The sequence below is a fragment of the Protopterus annectens genome, chromosome 6.part1 (genome assembly GCF_019279795.1).
Source record: "Protopterus annectens isolate FY-2018-M chromosome 6.part1, PAN1.0, whole genome shotgun sequence".
NCBI classification, from domain to species: domain Eukaryota; kingdom Metazoa; phylum Chordata; order Ceratodontiformes; family Protopteridae; genus Protopterus; species Protopterus annectens.
In genome coordinates this window covers 397,579,210-397,599,297 of record NC_056738.1, presented here as the reverse complement: position 1 = coordinate 397,599,297, position 20,088 = coordinate 397,579,210, and the positions used below count along the sequence as shown (strand labels likewise).

The 20,088-nt window shown below is 40.3% G+C and overlaps 1 protein-coding gene across 1 annotated transcript in view; it reads left to right on the top strand.

Annotated features, from left to right (window-relative positions):
- Nucleotides 1-20,088, top strand: part of LOC122805298 (girdin-like) — a 1,431,879-nt gene that overhangs the window by 1,201,377 nt on the left and 210,414 nt on the right. Inside the window, exon 23 of the mRNA XM_044075386.1 lies at nt 3,431-3,592. Coding sequence (XP_043931321.1) covers nt 3,431-3,592 — 162 coding nt within the window. The remainder of the gene's footprint in view (nt 1-3,430; nt 3,593-20,088) is intronic.

The window sequence follows — 20,088 nt, the reverse complement described above, 5'->3', positions numbered from 1 at the left end:
ACGTCACCCAAGCTGGACAGCTAGACAAGGGATGGCCAGTAGCTTATTGGCCCAGGATTGTTGGGCTTTATGGCAGCCATAAACTAACCAGGAAAGGCACATAGACCCCCTCAAACCATTAACATGGATCCTTGGTGTAGGTCAAAGTAATCCAGGTCAGCAACCCACTTATTACCAGCAAATACAGATGTCCATTTTTGGCAACATTAGTGAATGTGACCAAATCACCTAGAGACAGTTGTTATACCATTAACTAGCAACCCCTATCACAGTGCACAATGTATGATCCCTGTTCTCCTATCTAGGGGATACTGCACACCACAGTTGATGCCTGAAATGGTTGGTCTGTACAACTCTTCACTTGATAGACTTCATCTAGAGTCAGGGTTGCTGCCAACAACTCCATTCAGTTTTTGGGTGAATTTGAGGTTGCAACATCCAGAGTGTTTTAGGTAGGTGGGAAGAACCCCAGAGAGAGATGCAAGGAGACCATGCAAATTCTAAGTAGATACTGGCCAGAGGTCGGGATCGAACCTTTTATCTTGTGCATGGATGGGAAGGTACATCCCCAGTAGTAAATAAAAAAAAAAAGAGGTAGCCAATGTTGTTGTTGTCTTTCAGCTTTTCCCGGTTAGGGGTCGCCACAGCGGAACTCCGATCCACTAATGATTGGCAGTAGATTTTCACAAATACCGAGGTGCCAGCTTGATGTTCAACCTTCAGCGAAGGCACGCCGATTTACTCATATCTTTCGAATGCCCACCCAACCGTGGGGAGGACATGCAGACTCCACACAGAAAGCACTCCCCGCACTCCAGCCGAGAATCGAATGATGCATATAAACTTCGCATCACCTCTAGGGGCAGCAGTAAGCTGAAATGGATGAATTTTACACCCCCACCCCCATCCTTACAAATGCATTGTAACCCTAACCCTGCCCTTGCCCTTAACTCCAACTCTACACCTTAGCTTAAAAAAAATAAATAAATAAATAAATAAAACAACTTTCCAGAATAGTCCCATTATTTAGCCACAGTATGCCTGAATTTAGTGGAAGGGCTTTGGTTAATACTTATTTTTCATTTTGTGTGTGTGCTTTCCTTTTTGCAATATTTTCTGTTTGCAATGTTTTATGTTTCTGGTAAGATGATTGCTCAATATGCTGTCATCATCAGTTGTGCTTTGACAGCTCAGCATTTTGAACAATTGACATAGATCATATATTTTTGATGTCTGTTGAAAAGCTCAGGTGTTCTTAGTGTAAAAGTTTAGAGTTAGATACTAACCTGGATTAAATGGATTAAGGATATCAGCTTGAGCAAATTTGAGTCTGACCATGGGTTTAACATCCCAGTTTTACAACCCATCTAGAAACCAAATGACACTTTCTGGATGAGAAATGAATAATAGGTGATTTAAGCATTAAGAGAAAATAGAATTTTAACAATTTGTCCAGAAAATGTGAAGTATGCTAACTGTAGCAATTAACAGATTAAAGCGTACAGATGATGGTGAAATAAGAGTTTCTGAAGATAATACTATCAATAACAGTGCAGATAATCAATGTATTACAGCCTGAACTAGACTTAGTTATGTACTATTATACCATGACCCCCCATTAATATTCTAAAACGTGCACGCTGATTGGGCAGCGTGCACATTGTAAATCAACTTATACTAATGCAAAAAGGTCTGGTCGCCCAGACTTTTTCCATTAGTATAAGTCTCTTTTAAAACACTGTCTCGCTATGTTAAAAGAGTTTAACACAGCGACACAGGTTTAAAAAAAGCAACGGAGATCTCCGTTGCTTATTTTAAAGCTGTCTCGCTATGTTAAACCCATTTAACATAGCGAGACAGGTTTAAAAAATAAAAGCAACGGAGAAAGCAAGATCTCCGTTGCTTTTTACCGTTTCGCTATGTTAAACGGGTTTAACATAGCGAGACAGCTTTAAAATAAGCAACGGACATCTCCGTTGCTTATTTTAAAGCTGTCTCGCTATGTTAAACCCATTTAACATAGCAAAACTGTAAAAAGCAACAGAGATCTTGCTTTCTCCGTTGCTTTTGGCCACAGCTCTGATGAACTGCGTAGGCATGTGCAGTACATCAGAACTGCCGCGGATACCAGACAGCTGCGGAAGGGCAGTAAAGAGGCATTATGCAATGCCATTATTTAAGAAAAGTAATTATTTCTTTTCTTAAATAATGTCATAGTATAATAGCAATAACCCACTTCTGGGTGTGGGTAATGCGGGATTTACCCACGGTTGTCTTTGTTTGGTCCCTCAGGCTTAGGCCTCGGGACCAAACCACGCCAATCGTGGGTAAATCCCACATTACCCACACCCAGGCGTGGGTTATTGCTATATTATTATTCAGACAGGATTAAGCAGTTAATCATCAAGTGAAAAATTATAGATTTGAAGCCAGCGAATGGCAGCTGTAGCTGATTGCATAATATGCTATGCCCTGCAAGTTAGTTTTCATCTGTAATGCTTTGCAAATGTTATCAATAAAGCTTTTTCGAACCTCATTTATAGTGTGTGGACATACATTCTTATCTGACTAAAGTCAAAATTGCACAACAAATTCCAACCCTTGACAGTTTGTGTGTGTGTGTGTGTATATATATAAATACAAAAATTTGTGTATTTAACTCCTGCATGGAAATGCTAATAAACAATCATCTCTTGAAATACAGAGAGAGAGACACGGAGAGAAAATGTACACATATACCTGTATTTTTTTTCTTAATATGCCAATATATGATTCAGATTCACATTATTTTGTATATTTCAGAAGTAAGCTTTCAACAGATTGGATCTATCTTTGTGCAACAATTCCCAGTCTTTTTTTCATTATGAGATGGTATAAACTAGTAAATTGTATTTCCCCTTTTTAGTTTGCGTTACAAGTGTACCATTATTTTATATTACAGAATGTACACCATGCCACTGATGCAGTACAGTTGTCTAATTTCATTGGAAGAATTAAATTTCCCCAACCTTCTGTGAATGCTTACAAAATTACCTGTTTACACTTTAAAGTTTAAACATCCGTAAGGAAAAGAGAATAGAACCTGACAATACAAAAGAAAACTTGTGACTTCTCAGTCAAGACATATATAAAATAAAGTACACGATTGTACACATTTTGTTTTTGTTTGTATGAAGCAGATTTAAATCATTTAAACAACATTCCATTAACTGATTTATTTTTAATACTTGTATGCCTATTTCTACATCCCTGTGTAAATGTATCACTGATGTTTGTAACTGGTGATGAGTACTGTTAATGATATTAAACAACCAGCACTGGCAGCTAGTAACAGATTCTGTATTTTTTAACTGATACTTGAAGCACTATATACTTTTTTTATTATACTATGTTAGACAAACTTTTAATTGGATTTTTTTTTACTTCACAGACACCTCAAAGCAATAAAATCCGAGAAGAAAATAAAGAACTTTTCCAAGCATCTCTTTCTGATACGGAAATGGTAGACGTTTCTAAAAACATCAAGCCACAGAAAGACAGTGATATCACTGGAAATGGAATATGTGAAAGACCTACAGACGTACAACAAACAGTAAGAGGATTAACATTTCAATTATTTAAGCAATACTGAAGCAAGTTCACCTAGTAAACTACTGACATAAAAACTTATTTTACCAACACCATGCCAGTGCTATGCAAAACATAAGATGTAAGAAATGAAGACTGATGAAGAAATGAAAACATCTAAGATGTGTGAAAAGGATTTTCTGTGAACTCTTGCTGAAGATAAAGCTTACAGTCAATACAATGTAAAAGTGTTCACCTAGAAAAAAAATTCTAATAATATCCCAAATAAAAAACCTCTAGCTAGTTTGGTGATTCCTCTAATAACCATCATAAATGACAGCACACAACCACCACCTCTCTTCTACATCTTAAAAACTTTGCAAAACAAGATAGTTAGTAGTACGTTTACATACAACTCTCGTGGCCAGCAGTTAGCTGGAAGCCTTCAATGGCTTGAGTATTTGTGTCATGTCATTCAGATTTGGCTATACAGAGGAGAAATGGAATGTTCTGGATTTAAGGAGGTTTGTGAAACGTTTCAGTTGGGTAGGCCATAGATTAACAGAAACCTGAAAAAAAAATACACAAGACAAAAAAAATCATAGGTGAAGTTAGTTTTATTTAGTACCAGGAGTCTAAACACTGAAAACAATGATTTAGAAATTGTCTTTGTAGAAAGAGCTGTTATCTGTATCATTAATGAAACATGGTTTAATGTTACAAATGTATAGTGCAGATTTCATGGTATACCTTCCCTCAGCTTTGATGATGAGATAAGAAACAGAATGTCAATATTCATAACAAAAAAAAAAAAAAAAATAGAAGCCAGAAATAAAAAAAAAATGTGTGCGATTGCCATTGGTAGTCACTGCACTTGTAAATACCAGAGCTGTTACTTAGTATTGTAATGTGTATAATTATGCTTCTCCCTAACTTCAGTAGATATAATTTACATTTACAGATTTACAGGTGCAGTGTGTCCTCTTCCTATGGATTCCACCTGTGCAAGAAATAGGTTCATAGGTAGGTACTAGGCTATCTGCCCGAGGGCATTTATAAGCCTAGCCAGAGTGTGTCGGCTTTTGCCGCCCCATTGATTAATTAACTGAGCCTCTGTCAAGCAGAGCCAATGAAGTGAACCCAGGAGTGTACTTTCTGTTACCCATCCACTCGTCAAGGCTTCTCTTGAAGAGTATTAGTGATGGGCTCTGCCTAATGTAGTTAGGAATTTTGTTCCAAAGCATGAGGAGTCTCTGTGACAGGAATCTATCCCTCCAGCATGTTCTATTTATTGTTGTGGTGAGGTTTAGCTCACTAGAGCGCGTGGCTCGCAGTGACTTGGATTTCTTTAGGTGGAGCATGTCCATCAATTCTGAGTTGGACATGGCTTTGTACGTCAGGCAGAGATCACCTCTGAGTAAGTGATATGCCACTGGGTACAGCCGGAGTTTTTTCAGTCGGGCTGCATAGGACATATGTTTGAGGCCAGTAATACTCTTGGTGAGGTGCTTTGGTGGTCTTTCAAGCTGTTGGAAGTGTCTTGTGAGGTACATCCCAAATGGGGCATTGTACTCTATGATGGGTCTGATGAGTGACGAGTAGAGAGGCACTATAACCTCTTTATTTCTAGATGCGAACCCCTTAGTAATTACATGGGCCATATAGAAGGATTTCCTAACTACTTTGGCAATATGATTGTCAAAGGAGAGATTACTATCTACCTGGGTCCCCAGATCTCTTATTACCTCTTCTGTATTAAGGGGGCTGCCACCTATGTGGTAATTCATGGGTGTTTTGTTTTTCCAGCCGCCTATGTGGTAATTCGTGGGTGTTTTGTTTTTCCCAAACGGGATGACTATGCATTTTTTGGCATTTAGCTGGAGGCTAAGACTTTGACACCAGGTGTCTGTCTCAGTAAGGCCTTTTTGGAGGATGTCTGTGTCAGCCGGAGAGTCAATTATGGCTCCCAGTTTGCAGTCATCGGCAAACTTGGTTAGCCATAGTCCTCCTGTGTTTGCCTGTACTTCTGAGAAATATATTCCAAACAGTAGGGGTCCCAGAACTGAGTCTTGTGAGACACCGCTTGTGACTGGTTTAGAGTCAGACCTGGAGCCTGCTATCCTTACCATGTGAGTTCTGTCTGTAAGCCAGTTGGCAACCCATCTTGTGACGCAGGGGTTTGTGTTCAGGCTGGTGAGTTTTTCTATAATACCCAAGTGAGGAATGGTGTCGAACGCCTTGGCGAGATCAAGGTAGGCTGTGTGAACCACCTTTCCCTCGCCTATGGCCTTGGTAACTGTCTCGAAGAAGTCAACCAGGTTTAGTAGGCATGATCTGCCCTTAACAAAGCCGAACTGGGTCAGGTCAAGTGTTTGGAGGTTCCCAATGTCTTTCTTAATGAGTTCCATGATGATGCGCTCCATAGCCTTGCAGACCAGGCTAGTCAGGCTTATGGGGCGATAGTTACCAGGGTCAGTTGTGGCTCCTCCTTTGTGGAGCAGAATAACCATTGCTGTGCGCCATTCTATGGGCACGTAGCCTGAGGTTGAACAGGGTGTTTAGGTGGGGGGTTAGTTTGTTCTGTAGTTCGTGCAAGACGCAGCCTGGGACACCATCTGGCCCCATTGATGCTGTGTTTTTGGCTTTTGAAAGGGCTGTTTTCACCTGTGCTTCTGTGATTTCCAGGACACTACACTTTTCCAGTATTGTTGTGGGGCCTTTTGAAGGTGAGAGGGAGGTGAAGTTTGCACTGAATCTATCTGCCAGTATGTTGGCAATATCAGTAGGTTCAGTATATTTTGTGCTATTTTGCACTATCTCAGAGCATATCTGCGAGTTGCCACTTAGATTTTTGACATAGCTAAAGAAGGCTTTGTGGTTATCTTTCGAGTCCTTGGCTATTTTTCTTTTCAAAGTTAGCCTTGGATAATTTTATGAGGGACCTTAGTTTCTTACTGATACTGATCAAGGATGTCTTTCCTTCTTGGGATTTGCTTTTTTTCTGAACTAGTTTCCTCCTTTTGTTGTATAACCTGTTTATGGCAGAGGTCCACCGGACTGGTTTCCTTCTCTTAGGGGAGTGAGTCTTGGTTTTGCTAGGGATGGCATGATCCATGCATCCTTGTAGGTGCTCATAGAGTGCAATTGTAAAGGATTCTGCATCTTGGGCAGTGTTATCCGTTAGCATGGGGGCTGTGAAACTTACCACCTCTGACTTAAGTAAGGTGAAGTTTGCTTTAGAAAAGTTTTTCACTGTGGTTTCCTTGGATGGGGGTGGTGGTGGGGTGTGGACATCTAGGGTGATTAGTTTATGGACTGATCTAACCAGTGACGGGTTGACCTCCGGTACGGAGCACCTGTCACCCATGTTGGTGATGACCAGGTCCAATATGTTGTGGCCTCTGGTAGGGGAGTTTACCAGCTGATCTGGGGCATTTGAGTTGATAAATTCCAGGAAGCGCTGAGCCTGGGAGTTTGTACTCAAGTAGTTTTCCCAGTTAATGGTACGGTAATTGAAATCTCCCAAGATCAGGGTGTTCGGTAGGACCTTCATGTTTTCCAGTGTCTCCAGAAAGGCGGAGTGGTGGTCCTGGGTCATGGAGGGTGATCTGTAGCAGGCCACAATTTGCATTGCAGATTTGCCCGATGTTAGTTACACATGGATGATCCCAGAGGTATCATGCTGCACTGCTAACCTGGAGGTGTGGGTATCCTTGATGAATATGGATACACCCCCTCCTTTTGTGTTTCAGTCCGTGTTCTGTGGCCGAAATGTGTGGTATGAGTTGTAGCCCAGTAGTGCTTGAGTGCTCTCTGGAGCCTTGAACCAGGTTTCAGTTACTGCACATATGTCGACGTTCTCCATACTTAGGAGTGCTTCGAGCGCATGCATTTTGAGATTTAAACTCCTGGCGTTGAGTAGGATAACCCTCAGTTTTTTACTTGTGCTGTTTATGGAGGTGGGTTTGAATATTGAGCCTTGCCTAAAAAAGGCACTATGGGGACAGCAAGAGCCTTGGCCAGCATTCGAAAGCCAAGGGGTGACAGGTGCAAGCCGTCTCTTGCGAAGCAATGCGGCTTGTCGAGCATGTCATCCCAGGCTGACAGACACTAGATCCTCTTTGAATGACACCAGAAGCTTAGCCAATTGTTGAAATTGATCATTTTTTTCTTTATACTGAGGTATCAGTCTTGGTGAGGGCAGGATGCTACTCAGGGTCAGGGTCATACCCGCCTGGGCTACATGATCAGAGAGCTCTTCCATGTCTCTTTTCATGTAGTCCAGGGAGGTACGGCTCAGTTCGTTCACACCAACATGAACAATGACGGAGTCATATTTGTACTTGTTCTGGAGTGACCTGAGTGCTTGTGTTATGTGGCGGATTCTGGCTCCCAACAGGCAGCTAACAGTAACCTTCTCCTTGTCCAGCCTAGTGAGTGGGGCGTCAGTGTGCCTGACTATTGAGTCACCTATTACTAGTGTGTTAGGTATGTTATTTTGCCTTAAGGGCTGTGATTGTGCAGCACATTGATTTTGTGTTTTATGTGTTGTCTAGTTTGTGACAGGAGATGCAGGTTTTGTGGGTATCTGCTTTCGAGCTCTCTGATGCTTTTGCAGGTTTTTATTTAGAGCCTCCGAGTATGATTTTGTGTATTTATGTGTATCTTTTGCCACTGCTGGTTTAGTAGGTCTATGTGAGGCTGGAGGTGTGGTACACGTGTTAACCTTCTCCTCATGACTGTCTGTTCCAGTCTTGGGTGGAGATACCTTAGCCTCCAGTTTGGCTGTATAATTGCATCTCTCACATATGTTAGTGTTTTGTGGTAGGAGGAGAGGGCTGTCTGTGTACATGAGGCAGTTGTAACATTGCCTCAGGATACCCAGATTCACCAGCTAGACTGGAGAGTACACCTGAAGTTGCCCTTTGGTCATGCCTGAATAGTAGGGTGAGCTGCTTATTCGCTTGGTTGGTGAGGGGTGGATAAAGAGCCTTGCCCTGCTGGGCAGTCAAGTGCTTGCTATTAGGTCTGAACAAGTGCTGGACTGTAGGATGCTTTTTGAGTGCTTAGGTTGAGAGTTAGACTAGTTTCAAGTAAAAAACTGAAGGAGACTTAGCAGAGCCAGGAATAATTTAACCTTAGCTAACCGGTGCTGCCCAGCACACAAAACCATGCAACGTATTTTTTAAATTACTAACTTCTGGGCTGGAATCACTCCTCCAGGGACAGATGGCTGCTCAAAGTTCCCCTCTCTCACAGGTGAACAGAGAAACTTCTCTCTATCCAAGTAAGGTATGGGCAACTCAGAAACTTGTAACACAACCCTGAATTCAGCGCTAGCCTGAAAACTGGACTATACTAGCTTAGAAAGGCAGGAAACAAGAAATGTATTTTTTTTTTTAAAGATAAGGCAAAAACAGTAAAAAGTACACTTAAAACAGCTTTAAATGACTACAAGTGATCAGAAAAGGCTATCACACTTTAGTGTGTAGCCTACAACAGTTAAACAATTTATTTAAACAAAAGCAACTTTTTAAAAGTGCAGGCAGTCAAATAAGTACAATATGTGAAAAAAAACAAGCTTTTAAATCACAATAAGTGCTGGAAAATCAGCGTTTAGGCAGAAAACAGTTAAGTACAGCAAGAAAATACAGAAAACTGATACTTAATCACTCCAAAGTCTCTCTTTTAAGCTAGAAGGCTTATATCAGTTTAAGGCTTTCTAGTGCTTTCCAGTAGGTTAGTTACAGGAAAGATGGAAAACAAGTGCAGATGTGGTCTTTTAAACCAGAAAGTTGAAAGAGATGGACAACTTCCTGAATGGTCAATAAACTACAATTCCTGGGCCAAGAACCACTCCTCTTGTGGTAGACAGACTACCTAGTACTTACCACTCCCACTGATAAGCTAGAAGGCTGCACTCCAACAGAAGGGCTTGGGGGGCTTAGAAGCTTACAAACAGTCCTGGATACAGCAAATCTGTACCTGGACTAGACTAGTTACGAGAAAGCTGGGGATCAAGCACAAACACGGGCTTTAAAACCAAAAAGTTGAGAGAGATGGAAAAAAACTGCCTAAACGGCCAAAAATCTACAATTTCTGGGCCAGAACCACTCCTCTTGTGGTAGATAGGCTACCTAGTGCTTACCGCTCCCACTAATAAGCTAGAAGGCTTCCCTCCAACACAGAAAGGCTTGTGAGGTTCAGAAGTTTACCAACAGTCCTGGATACGGCAACTCTCTATCCGGACTAGGCTAGTAACAGGAAAGGTGGGAAACAAGTGCAAGTGCGGCTTTTAAACCAGAAAGTTGAAAGAGATGGGAAAAACTGCCCAAACGGTCAGTAGCTACAATTTCTGGGCCAGAACCATTCATCTTGTGGTAGATAGGCTACCTAGTGCTTACCACTCCCACTGATAAGCTAGAAGGTTTCCCTCCAACACAGAAAGGCTTGAGGGGCTCAGAAGCTTACAAAGAGTCCTGGATACAGCAAATCTGTACCTGGACTAGACTAGTTACAGAAAAGGTGGGGAACAAGTGCAAATGCAGGCTTTTAAGCCAGCAAGTTGAAAGAGATGGAAAACTGCCTAAATGGCCAATAAACTACAATTTATGGGACAAAACCCACTCTTCCCGTGGTAGATAGGCTACCTGATGCTTACCACTCCCACTGATAAGCTAGAAGGCTTCCCTCCAACACAGAAAGGCTTGGGGGGGGGGGGGCTCAGAAGCTTACAAAGAGTTCTGGATACAGCAAATCTGTACCTGGACTAGACTAGTAACAGGAAAGGCAGGAAACAAGCACAAACACAGGCTTTTGAATCAGAAGGCTGAAAGAGATGGAAGAGCTTCCCAAACGGCCAATAAACTATAATTTATGGGCCAGAAACCTCTTCTCCTGTGGTAGATAGGCTACCTAGTGCTTATCACTCCCACTGATAAGCTAGAAGGCTTCCCTCCAACACAGAAAGGCTTGGGGGGCTTAGGAGATTACAAACAGTCCTGGATACAGCAAGTCTGTATCTGGACTAGATAAGTTACAGGAAAGGCAGGAAATAAGCTAGGAATATATATGTATATATATTTTTAAAACAGAAAAGCAGCTAAAACAGCAGCAAATACAATTCAAATGCAGAGCAGGCTAGCACACATATATCAATATTATGGCAAATACAGTTTAATTAAATGCAATTAAATTAACAAATGACTAAAAAACAAGTGCAGAAGGGATTAAATTAGAAGGCTACTAACAAGCAGTACTAAGTGCAGAGTAAGAACAACTGAACAGATAACAGCCCGCAGAACAGCAACTGATACAGTTATAGTAAGAGCAGCTGAATATATATATATATATATATATATATATATATATATATATATATATATATATATATATATTATGAGGGAGGGAACACAGCAGGATTAAGAGGCTACAGGGATTGTCCTTCTCAAATGTTCTGTTTGTACACAGTAGGAGTGCCTGTGATCTCACTGCACTCATACCTCTCAACCTCCTAGAGCAAAAAATCTATATAAATCCTAAAATGATGGGGGGAAAAATAGGGACACATTTTAAATATTGCTCTTACAAACTTAGTTGATAGAATAATAGGTTTTGCATTAGCATGAATTTTCTGCAGGATTTGGAGTCTTAAACTCAAATGTTTGTCATTATTTAATGACTTCAGTCCTCTGGTATTTGCCAGAATGGAGGAACAGACCAAAAATATGAGGCAAAAATCTAGACATTCTGCGAAAATCTGCACAGTTGAGAGGTATGGCACTCAGTTGACTGAGCAAATGAGATAGGCCCAGAAGGAGTATCCAAATACAAACTTACAAGAGGGGTGGGCAGTTTCAAAGCCACCAAGACTAACACCAAGACAAGAACAGTGAGGGTGGGTGGGAAAACAGTGGAGACACAAGAGACAGAAACAGAAACAATACAGCACCACTATAAATAGTAGGCAAGTGTATAAAGTGGCAAAAATGTACTTATCAGTTTGAAATAGATTCCAGCTCTGTACAGCAAGTCTGTCAGTTTTCCAACAGTTCACCAAAAAGCAATCTGTATTGGAATTACAATGAAATACACCTCAGGCGATGACCAACAGCTAGGATGTGGGCTGGCTCAACAACCCCCTCCCTGAAACTAGCCTGAGCTACCCTGAGAAAAAAAACAGAGTGGAGACACAAGAGACAGAAACAATACAGCACCACTATAAATAATAGGCAAGTGTATAAAGTGGCAAAATATGTACTTATCTGTTTGAAATAGATTCCAGCTCTGTACAGCAAGTCTATCATTTACATTGATTGTATGCATCACTACTTCTCAAAACATAGCAAAGGGAGGCTCTCAGAAATTATGGAGATGCATACTTTTATACAACGCTAAGTAACAGCTGTGTCATTTGTCAGCACTCATAAATAGTACTTTTCCAGGTTTCCTTGGTAGAAGTTAAAGCACTGGCAACTACACATATATTTTATTTTTTTTTTGGGGGGGGGGGGTACCGTTTTCTCCGTGACTAAGACGCGTACATTCCCAGATTGTTTTAGGATTTGACTAAAATGGATTTTGAAAACTTCTTTCCTAGGGGCAACAGAACTGCCATCTGGAAATACACACCTCCAACCATAAAAAAAAATTATAGTACTGACATTCAAAAGTCGGAGCATGCAGTTAGAAAGGTGTGCAAGTTATTATATTTACAGTGGATACATTTTAGGACTGCCCATAAAGTCAATAACATGCAGTGTTGATCTACTTACATTAATAAAACTGAGCGCAACAATCTAAAATTACAGAATAAATACTTAATTTGAAGAGAACAAATTATGCTGTTCAAACAGCACTCCAGCTAAAACGATTCTAACTAACATTTACTCAACATTACACCCACTAATAGGTGTCACAAAAAATTGTTCACACCTCCCCGCGAAAGAGGTGCATTTACACCATTTTCGGCTTGACCAGGAACAGCAAAACAGTTTGAAAAACATTATTTTCTATCACATTGCACCTTTTACATTTATGGAGAGAACACCATCGTAAATCTTTAATTACGTTATAAAATTGGTAGGCAGGTTATGTAAGTCACTATAAATATAAAATAACTTTATTGTTTGTGAGCTATCTGGTTCTGCACGGAGGTTTAGAACTCGTTGTAGAGTGCGTTATTCTGGGTATGCAAATAAGATGACTTCCGCCGAATCTTTTTTTAACCTTGCATGGCATTTTTGTATGCCATTAGTGGCGTGCGTACAGTCTGATTCAGTCATTTGATTTGCAACGTCATATTCCTGGGACTTAACTGAGAAAATGTGCGTTCAAAATCTAGTGGTTCTCCCAAATTGTTACAATTCCAGGGCACGCACTTCTGATTTTAAGTAATGTCAGAGGTTGCGTTTAGAATTGTTCTCTCCCGTTCTTTAACAGAACATATAACCATGCCTTTCGAGTGTAGCTCATGATTAATTTTTTTTTTATTCTGATAATTAAAAAGTTCGTATTCCTTATAACCACACTTAAAATAGTGTATTACAAACACACGCAATGTTAATATTTTGACTATCTGTTGCTACCAGTAAAAGTATTTTCCTATAGATGATTTTTCCTTGCCTAGAACAACAGAAGAATTGAGTTTATATTTAATTGTTTTTATATGAAGTTTAAAGTTAAGAAATTAATCCGATTAAATATTTAATTCATTGTCAGCAAACGTACTAGCTACAGAAGTATCAACTTCTTAGTAGTCTGTTTGCAGATAGGCCACCAAATAACCAGCAGCGTGGCTTCCCGCTGAGCAAGCCAGTCAAATTTGTTCCAGTTCTGAGTGGGTAACTGCACAGGTTAAAAATCATGTGCGTGGTTACTAGGCGCGTGCACTAAACATGGTAATTATTTGCGTTACTCTTCCATGCGTACATGGAACATCCTATTTCTGGGATCCACGTCTCAGTGGTAACATTTTTTGCTATCTTGCTGGTTTCTTGTGGAAACGATTTTAAGTTTTCTCAAGTCTAAAAGAGGCAACTCTGAAGAGTCGTAACGTGCTTTTCAGTGTGCAGCTTTCTTATATACAGTTAAGTCTGGCACGTACATATTCGAACAGGTGCTGTAAGCAAAAAAAAAAAAATGGCACGCATACGGAGACCTAAATGTCATTAAAGTATTAACGCCTCGCAAGCTAATAAACTGTCAGTGTATGTGGTGGTATACAAGTGTACACTTGTTGCAGGAATGCCGCATTCAATGAGTAGTTGCTCCTGTGTGCAGAACAGCGCCACCGTCTGGCAGAGTGTCACTTCCGTTTAATTTTTTTGTTTCCCCCCTCAACTCGTAGTACCATGGCTAAAGAATTTTCACTTAAATAACTCACGAGTCAGCTGTATTGAATATATAATATTACAGTAATAAACTGTAGGCTGTATATGTCCTTACAGAGCTTTATGGTCAAAATCAAATTCTTAAACCGGATTGTAACTCTGGAACATTTTAACTAAATATTCAGTAGGCAAAACATTTACACATTTTTCCTGTTAAACAATTTGGAATAAATAGTGTGAACTTCAACTGAGGGTGTCAATAATTTGGGTTCGTACTGACAACGCAGGGATTGTGTTAATAAGTTTGTTCCCCATCTATTATTAGTATAAAACCACTAAGAAACTGAAGGCAGTCAGTAAAAACATTTATTTTCTAAATAGATAGCAGTACTTCTAAACTACACTAATAGCCGTTTTAGATTAAACTAACACAGCAAAACTACAGAACTAAATACATGGATCATGTCTTTCGAAACATTCCTCCAATCAGTGTATTTCTCACATAATCTGCACTTTGTCATGACTTCGTTTGCATATTTACACAAAAAAGCTTTATTTAATATAAGATCTGTATCAAAACAAGGCTAAAAAAAAACTACAGAGACATATGTTTCAAACTGCTTCACTCAAGCACTCCACATTCTGTTGTTTCAGAACAAAGCAGTGTTATCTCTAGCTCGCAACATAACCATGTTTCTGGTCTGAATAACTGAACTCCCATTTTGTCAGTTGTCATGTCTGAAATAATTCTACTAGAAGAAATCCATCTTTGACACTTACATTTTTTGATATTTCAGTGCAGGTGTAACATGTTCTGTTCTCAGCCTTTGTTTAGGTTCATAGGTAGGTACTAGACTATCAGCCCAAGGGCCTTATTATGCCTAGCCAAAAAGGTTCCCTGGCTTCCACCACCCAAGAAAATTATTTTCCTGCGCCCCTGTCAAGCAGAGCTACAGAAGTGATCCCTGGGGCGAATCTCCTATTTCTCATCCACTCATCAAGAATTTTCTTGAAGAGTGCTAATGAGGAGCTCTATTTGATATAGATGGGTAGCTTGTTCCAGAGTATGGGAAGTCTCTGGGACAGGAATCTATCCCTCCAGCATGTTCTGTTTATTGTGGTGACCAAGTTTAAGTCCCTAGAGCATGTAGCTCGGAGGGATTGAGATTTCTTTAGGTGGAGCATGACCAACAGCTCTGGGTTGGACATAGCTTTGTATGTTAGGCAGAGATCACCTCAGAGTAGGCGATATGCGACAGAGTAAAACTGGAGTAGTTTGAAATGGTCAGCGTATGGCGACTGTTTGAGGCCGATAATCCTCTTTGTGAAGTATTTCTGCATCCTTTCCAGTTGTTGCAGATGTCTTGTGATGTACACACCAAAAGGGGTGTTGTACTCTATAATGGGTCTAATGAGTGATGAGTAGAGAGGAACAATGACCTCTTTTTTCCTGGATGAGAACCCTTTTGTGATGAGGTGTGCCATGTAGAAGGATTTCCTGATCAGTGGGGTGATGTGATTATCAAAGGAGAGACTACTGTCTACCTGGGTCCCAAGGTCTCTTATCACACTTTCTGTGTTAAATAGACTGCCGCCTATGTGGTAGTTCATGGGAACAGAGTTTTTACCAAAGGGGGTGACAATGCATTTTTTGGCATTGAGCTTGAGGCCATGGCTCTGACACCAGGCATCTGTCTCAGTGAGGCCGTTTTGTAGGATGTCCACATCGTTTGGGGATTCGATTATGGCTCCCAGTTTTCAGTCATCTGTGAACTTCATTAGCCAGAGACCTTCTGTGTTAGCCTGTACTTCAGAGAAGTAGATACCAAACAGGAGAGGACCAAGGACTTAGCCCTGTGGTACTCCACTTGTCACTGGTTTGAGGTTGGATTTGGAGTCTGCAACTTTCACTGTGTGAGTTCTGTCAGTGAGCCAGTTGACAACCCATCTTGTAACATAAGGATTTATACCCAGTTTAGTGAGTTTATCTATAATTCCAGAGTGGGGTATTGTGTTGAAAGCCTTGGCAAAGTCAAGATAGGCTGTGTGAACGTCCTTACCCTCATCTATGGCTTTGGTGACTGCTTCAAAGAAATCTATCAGGTTCAGGAGAAATGATCTGCCTTTTACAAGCCCGAACTGGGTGGGGTCCAGAATTTGGAGGTTACCAATGTCTTTGTTTATAAAGTTCCATGATGATACGTTCCATGGCCTTGCAGACCAGGCTCGTCAGACTTATAGGGCAATAGTTCCCAGGGTCCATGGTGGCTCCCCCTTTGTGGAGTGGGATAACTGTTGTTGTGCACCATTCAATGGGCACAAAGCCTGAGGTGAGGCTATGATTGAACATGGTACTTAGGTGGGGAGCCAGTTCATTCTGGAGTTCGTGTAAAACACAGCCTGGGATGTTGTCCGGTCCCATGGATGCTGTGTTCTTTGCTTTAGAGAGTGTGTTTTTTACCTGTGTAGTTGTGATTACAGAGACTCTGCATTCTTCTGGTATAGATAGGGGGTGAGAGGGGGTTAAAGTTAGCACTGAACCTATCTGCCAGGATGTTGGCAATATCAGTTGGTTCTGTAAATTTCATGCCATTGTGCTGTAACTCAGAGCAGATATGGGTGTCGCCATTGAGATTCTTGACATATCTATAGAATGCTTTGTGGTTGTCCTTAGAATCAGTGGCAATTTTGTTTTCGTAACTAACTTTGGAGGATTTTATGAGGGAGCTTCTTGCTGAGGCTGACTAGGGAGCGCCTCCAATCATGGGATTTTTCTTTCTTTTGTAACAGCTTCTTTTTTCTGTTGTAGAGTTTGTTTATAGCAGGGGACCGCCAGATAGGGTTCCTTTTTTTGGAGGATAGTGTCTTGGTTTTGTTAGGGATAGCTTGATCCATGCACTCGTGTAAGTGCTTATAGAGTGCATCTGTATAGGATTTGGTAGTCGTGACTGTATTGTCCACCTGCATGGGTGTCGTGAAGTTTGCCACTTCTGTCTTTTATGGTGGTTTCTTTAATGGGGGGGTGGGGGTGGGATGTGGATATCTAGGGTGATTAGCTTGTGGTCATATCTGACCAATGAGGAGTTGATCTCAGTTGTGGAACAAAGGTTGCTCATGTTGGTAATGACTAGGTCTAGGATATTGTTGCCCCTGGTGGGGGTGTGGATAAGTTGATCCAGGGCATTGGAATTTATGAATTCCAGAAAAGGTTGAGCAAAGGAGTTGGCACATGAGTAGTTTTCCCAGTTAATTATGGGGTAGTTGAAATCACCCATTATTAGGGTGTTTGTTTGGACCTTAATATTTTCCAGTATATCAAGAAAGGAGGAGTGGGAATACTGGGGCATGGTTGGGGATCTGTAGCAGGCTACAATTTGGACTGCAGTTTTGCCCAGAGTTAGTTGCACTTGGATAATCTTGGATGCATTATGCTGAGCAACTAGCCTGGAGGTGTGGATATCCTTAATGAATATGAACACACCTCTGCCTTTAGTATTTTGGTCCAGGTTAGATCGCCGAAAGGTGTGGTACTGTGGCATGAATTATAGCCTGGTAATGCAGGGATGCTCTCTGGAGCCTTGAACCAGGTCTCAGTCACTGCACAGATATCAATGTTCTCCATTTTAAGGAGTGCCTCGAGTGAGTGCATTTTGAGGTTTGGACTTCTAGCATTGAGTAGCATTACCCTCAGTTTTTGCTTGCCTGTACCTGCTACGGTGGTGAATTTGTCATTTGAACCTTGCCTAAAATAGGCACTATAGGAGTAGCAAGAGCCTTGGCCAGTTTATTTAAGTTTTAATTCACCGATGCTCAATCAGACCATTCAAACCAGTGGAAGCTTCAGGCTAACACAGGAGAAGTGACTCGTCTCCTTGTTTTAAGCATTTCAGATCAAGTCAGGTCATGCACGGTCCAAATTGTGTAGGTCAGGTTATGTCAGTTTTTCAGTGATTCTTGTATGTATACAACATTTTTCATTGCTTTCAAATGTGTAGATGTCCTTTAACCTTTGCATCAAGCAGCATTTCCTAGAATGTAAGTCTAATTGTCGCATGAGGCGGAAGTATAACACCTTCAGGAAGATATAGCAGTACAGTTATGATGTTTGCATCCCATTGAGTGTAATGGATTACACTGGTTGGGGTTGCTTGCATCCCACTGAGTGTAATGGGTTACACTGGTTGTAGGTGCTTGCATCCCACTGAGTGTAATAGGTTATACTGGTTGTGGGTGCTTGCATCCCATTGAGTGTAATGTGTTACACTGGTTGTAGGTGCTTGCATCCTACTGAGTGTAATGGCTCACACTGGTTATGGTTGTTTGCATCCCATCTATGTGTGTGTGTGTGTGTGTGTGTGTGTGTGTGTGTGTGTGTGTCACAGATGTTGGACTGTAGTGCCAATGAACACTTCAGGGGAGTGAGGTTTGGATCCTTTTAAAATGAAGGGTAGCAACTGCACCACATATGAAGACTTACATACACATTTCATCATTTCCAGCATTTATATATTATACAGTGAGGGTTAATACAGATGATCTGTGTAAATTTCTTCTTATTTACAGTAAGGTATGTACTAATATATATTATTAGCCACATAACCTAGATTCTATTATGTAATGATTTTCATACTTTTTTCTTTTAAATTAGCATTACTTATTTCTTTGCTGTCTAAATCTGCTTTTACGGTTCTACATTTTTTGTGTGTGTGTGCGTGTGTGTGTGTGTGTGTGTGTGTGTGTGTGTGTGTGTGTGTGTGTGATAAGTGGGGTTACATACACTGGGTACTCATAGATGCCTGAGAACTTAAGTCAAAGAAGAAAAAGGGTGATTTAATAAGATTTCTGAAGTGCTCTAAAACTACCCTTTACCTGACAGTTTCTAAGTTAGCATCAGTTAAGAAAAAGCAAGTTACTGTTTTGTTTTTTTTTTTTGCAGTAATTTGTAAGGGGACATTCTATAAGGGTATTAAGGAACATTTTTAGTTTATCAACAAAAATCTTTGGCTTATTGATCACTTTTCCTGAGTTTATCAAAATGGCAACTGATTTTGTTAAATTTAAAGGAATGTTTGACAAGCTCAATGAAATTGGACATGAATTAATGTAAAAGTAGGCAGCAGACTGGCCATTATACACAACTTTGTTTTGTGCATTAATGTATGCAGTGATAATAAACAAATTCCTTGGATTGTTGTTATTCTGTCTGGACATGTGCCATGTCCATAATCACTTTTGAGAAGAAATAAGAGGATGAAAACGTTTTGATGACGTGATATGGTCACAGAAGCCATTATTATTGGATAGGTTTCTTTGACATGTGGTGTTACATAGATGCAGTTTAACTGTAAACAACAAAACATTGATTTTGCAGACAGGAACTTAGTGACTTCATGAATAAAGAGAGAAAAATATTGTTTTTTTATCAAAATGTGTTAGATCAATATTTAGATTTTCTCCCCATTTTCTTCTCTTAAAGGTTAACAAGCGTCCTTATCCTTTCAATTAACCAACTTTTAACTTAAGAAAATCAAAAGTTGGTTAGTAAATTTATGTGACTGAGCATGCACAGAAACTTGTTTTAGTGTTTATCCTTCTGTTGAACTTCTGGAAAAATATGATAAAGAAGAGAAAATATTATGGACTACCACAAATCTAAAGAAAAGAGTTTGAGAGTTGGCAACCATGTTTTAAAACATAAAATCACAGATATCCAATGAGGTTATGTTTTCTTCTCAGAAGTTTATCTCTTTTCTTCATAAAATTTATTTTCACCTTCTAAAGCGGCAGAAAAGATTTTATGTTTAAATGTCAGAGTGAAACTCCACTGTTTGTTTTGAACTTTATAACAGAACTTTTGAATTTGTGTTTAGTTCAACTTTAAAGAGCTTAAAATTCTTAAGGAGTAGTACGCTGGCTCAGCAGATAACATATTTACCTCAAGACACCAATGGCTGTGGTTTGAGACCAACCTCTGCTCATTTTGCATGTACACAGTCTACATGTTATTCATATGTCTACGTGGATTTTTTTCTCTGTGCTCTGCCATTACCTCACTAATACATGCTGTTTGACTGGCTTCTCTAAACTGCCTATATATATTTTTGCATTTACCCTTGCCTTTGTAGACCCAGGTTGTAGCTGAAAAGGATCTATGGGCTGATTCAGTTCACCAGTTGACAAATGAATACAT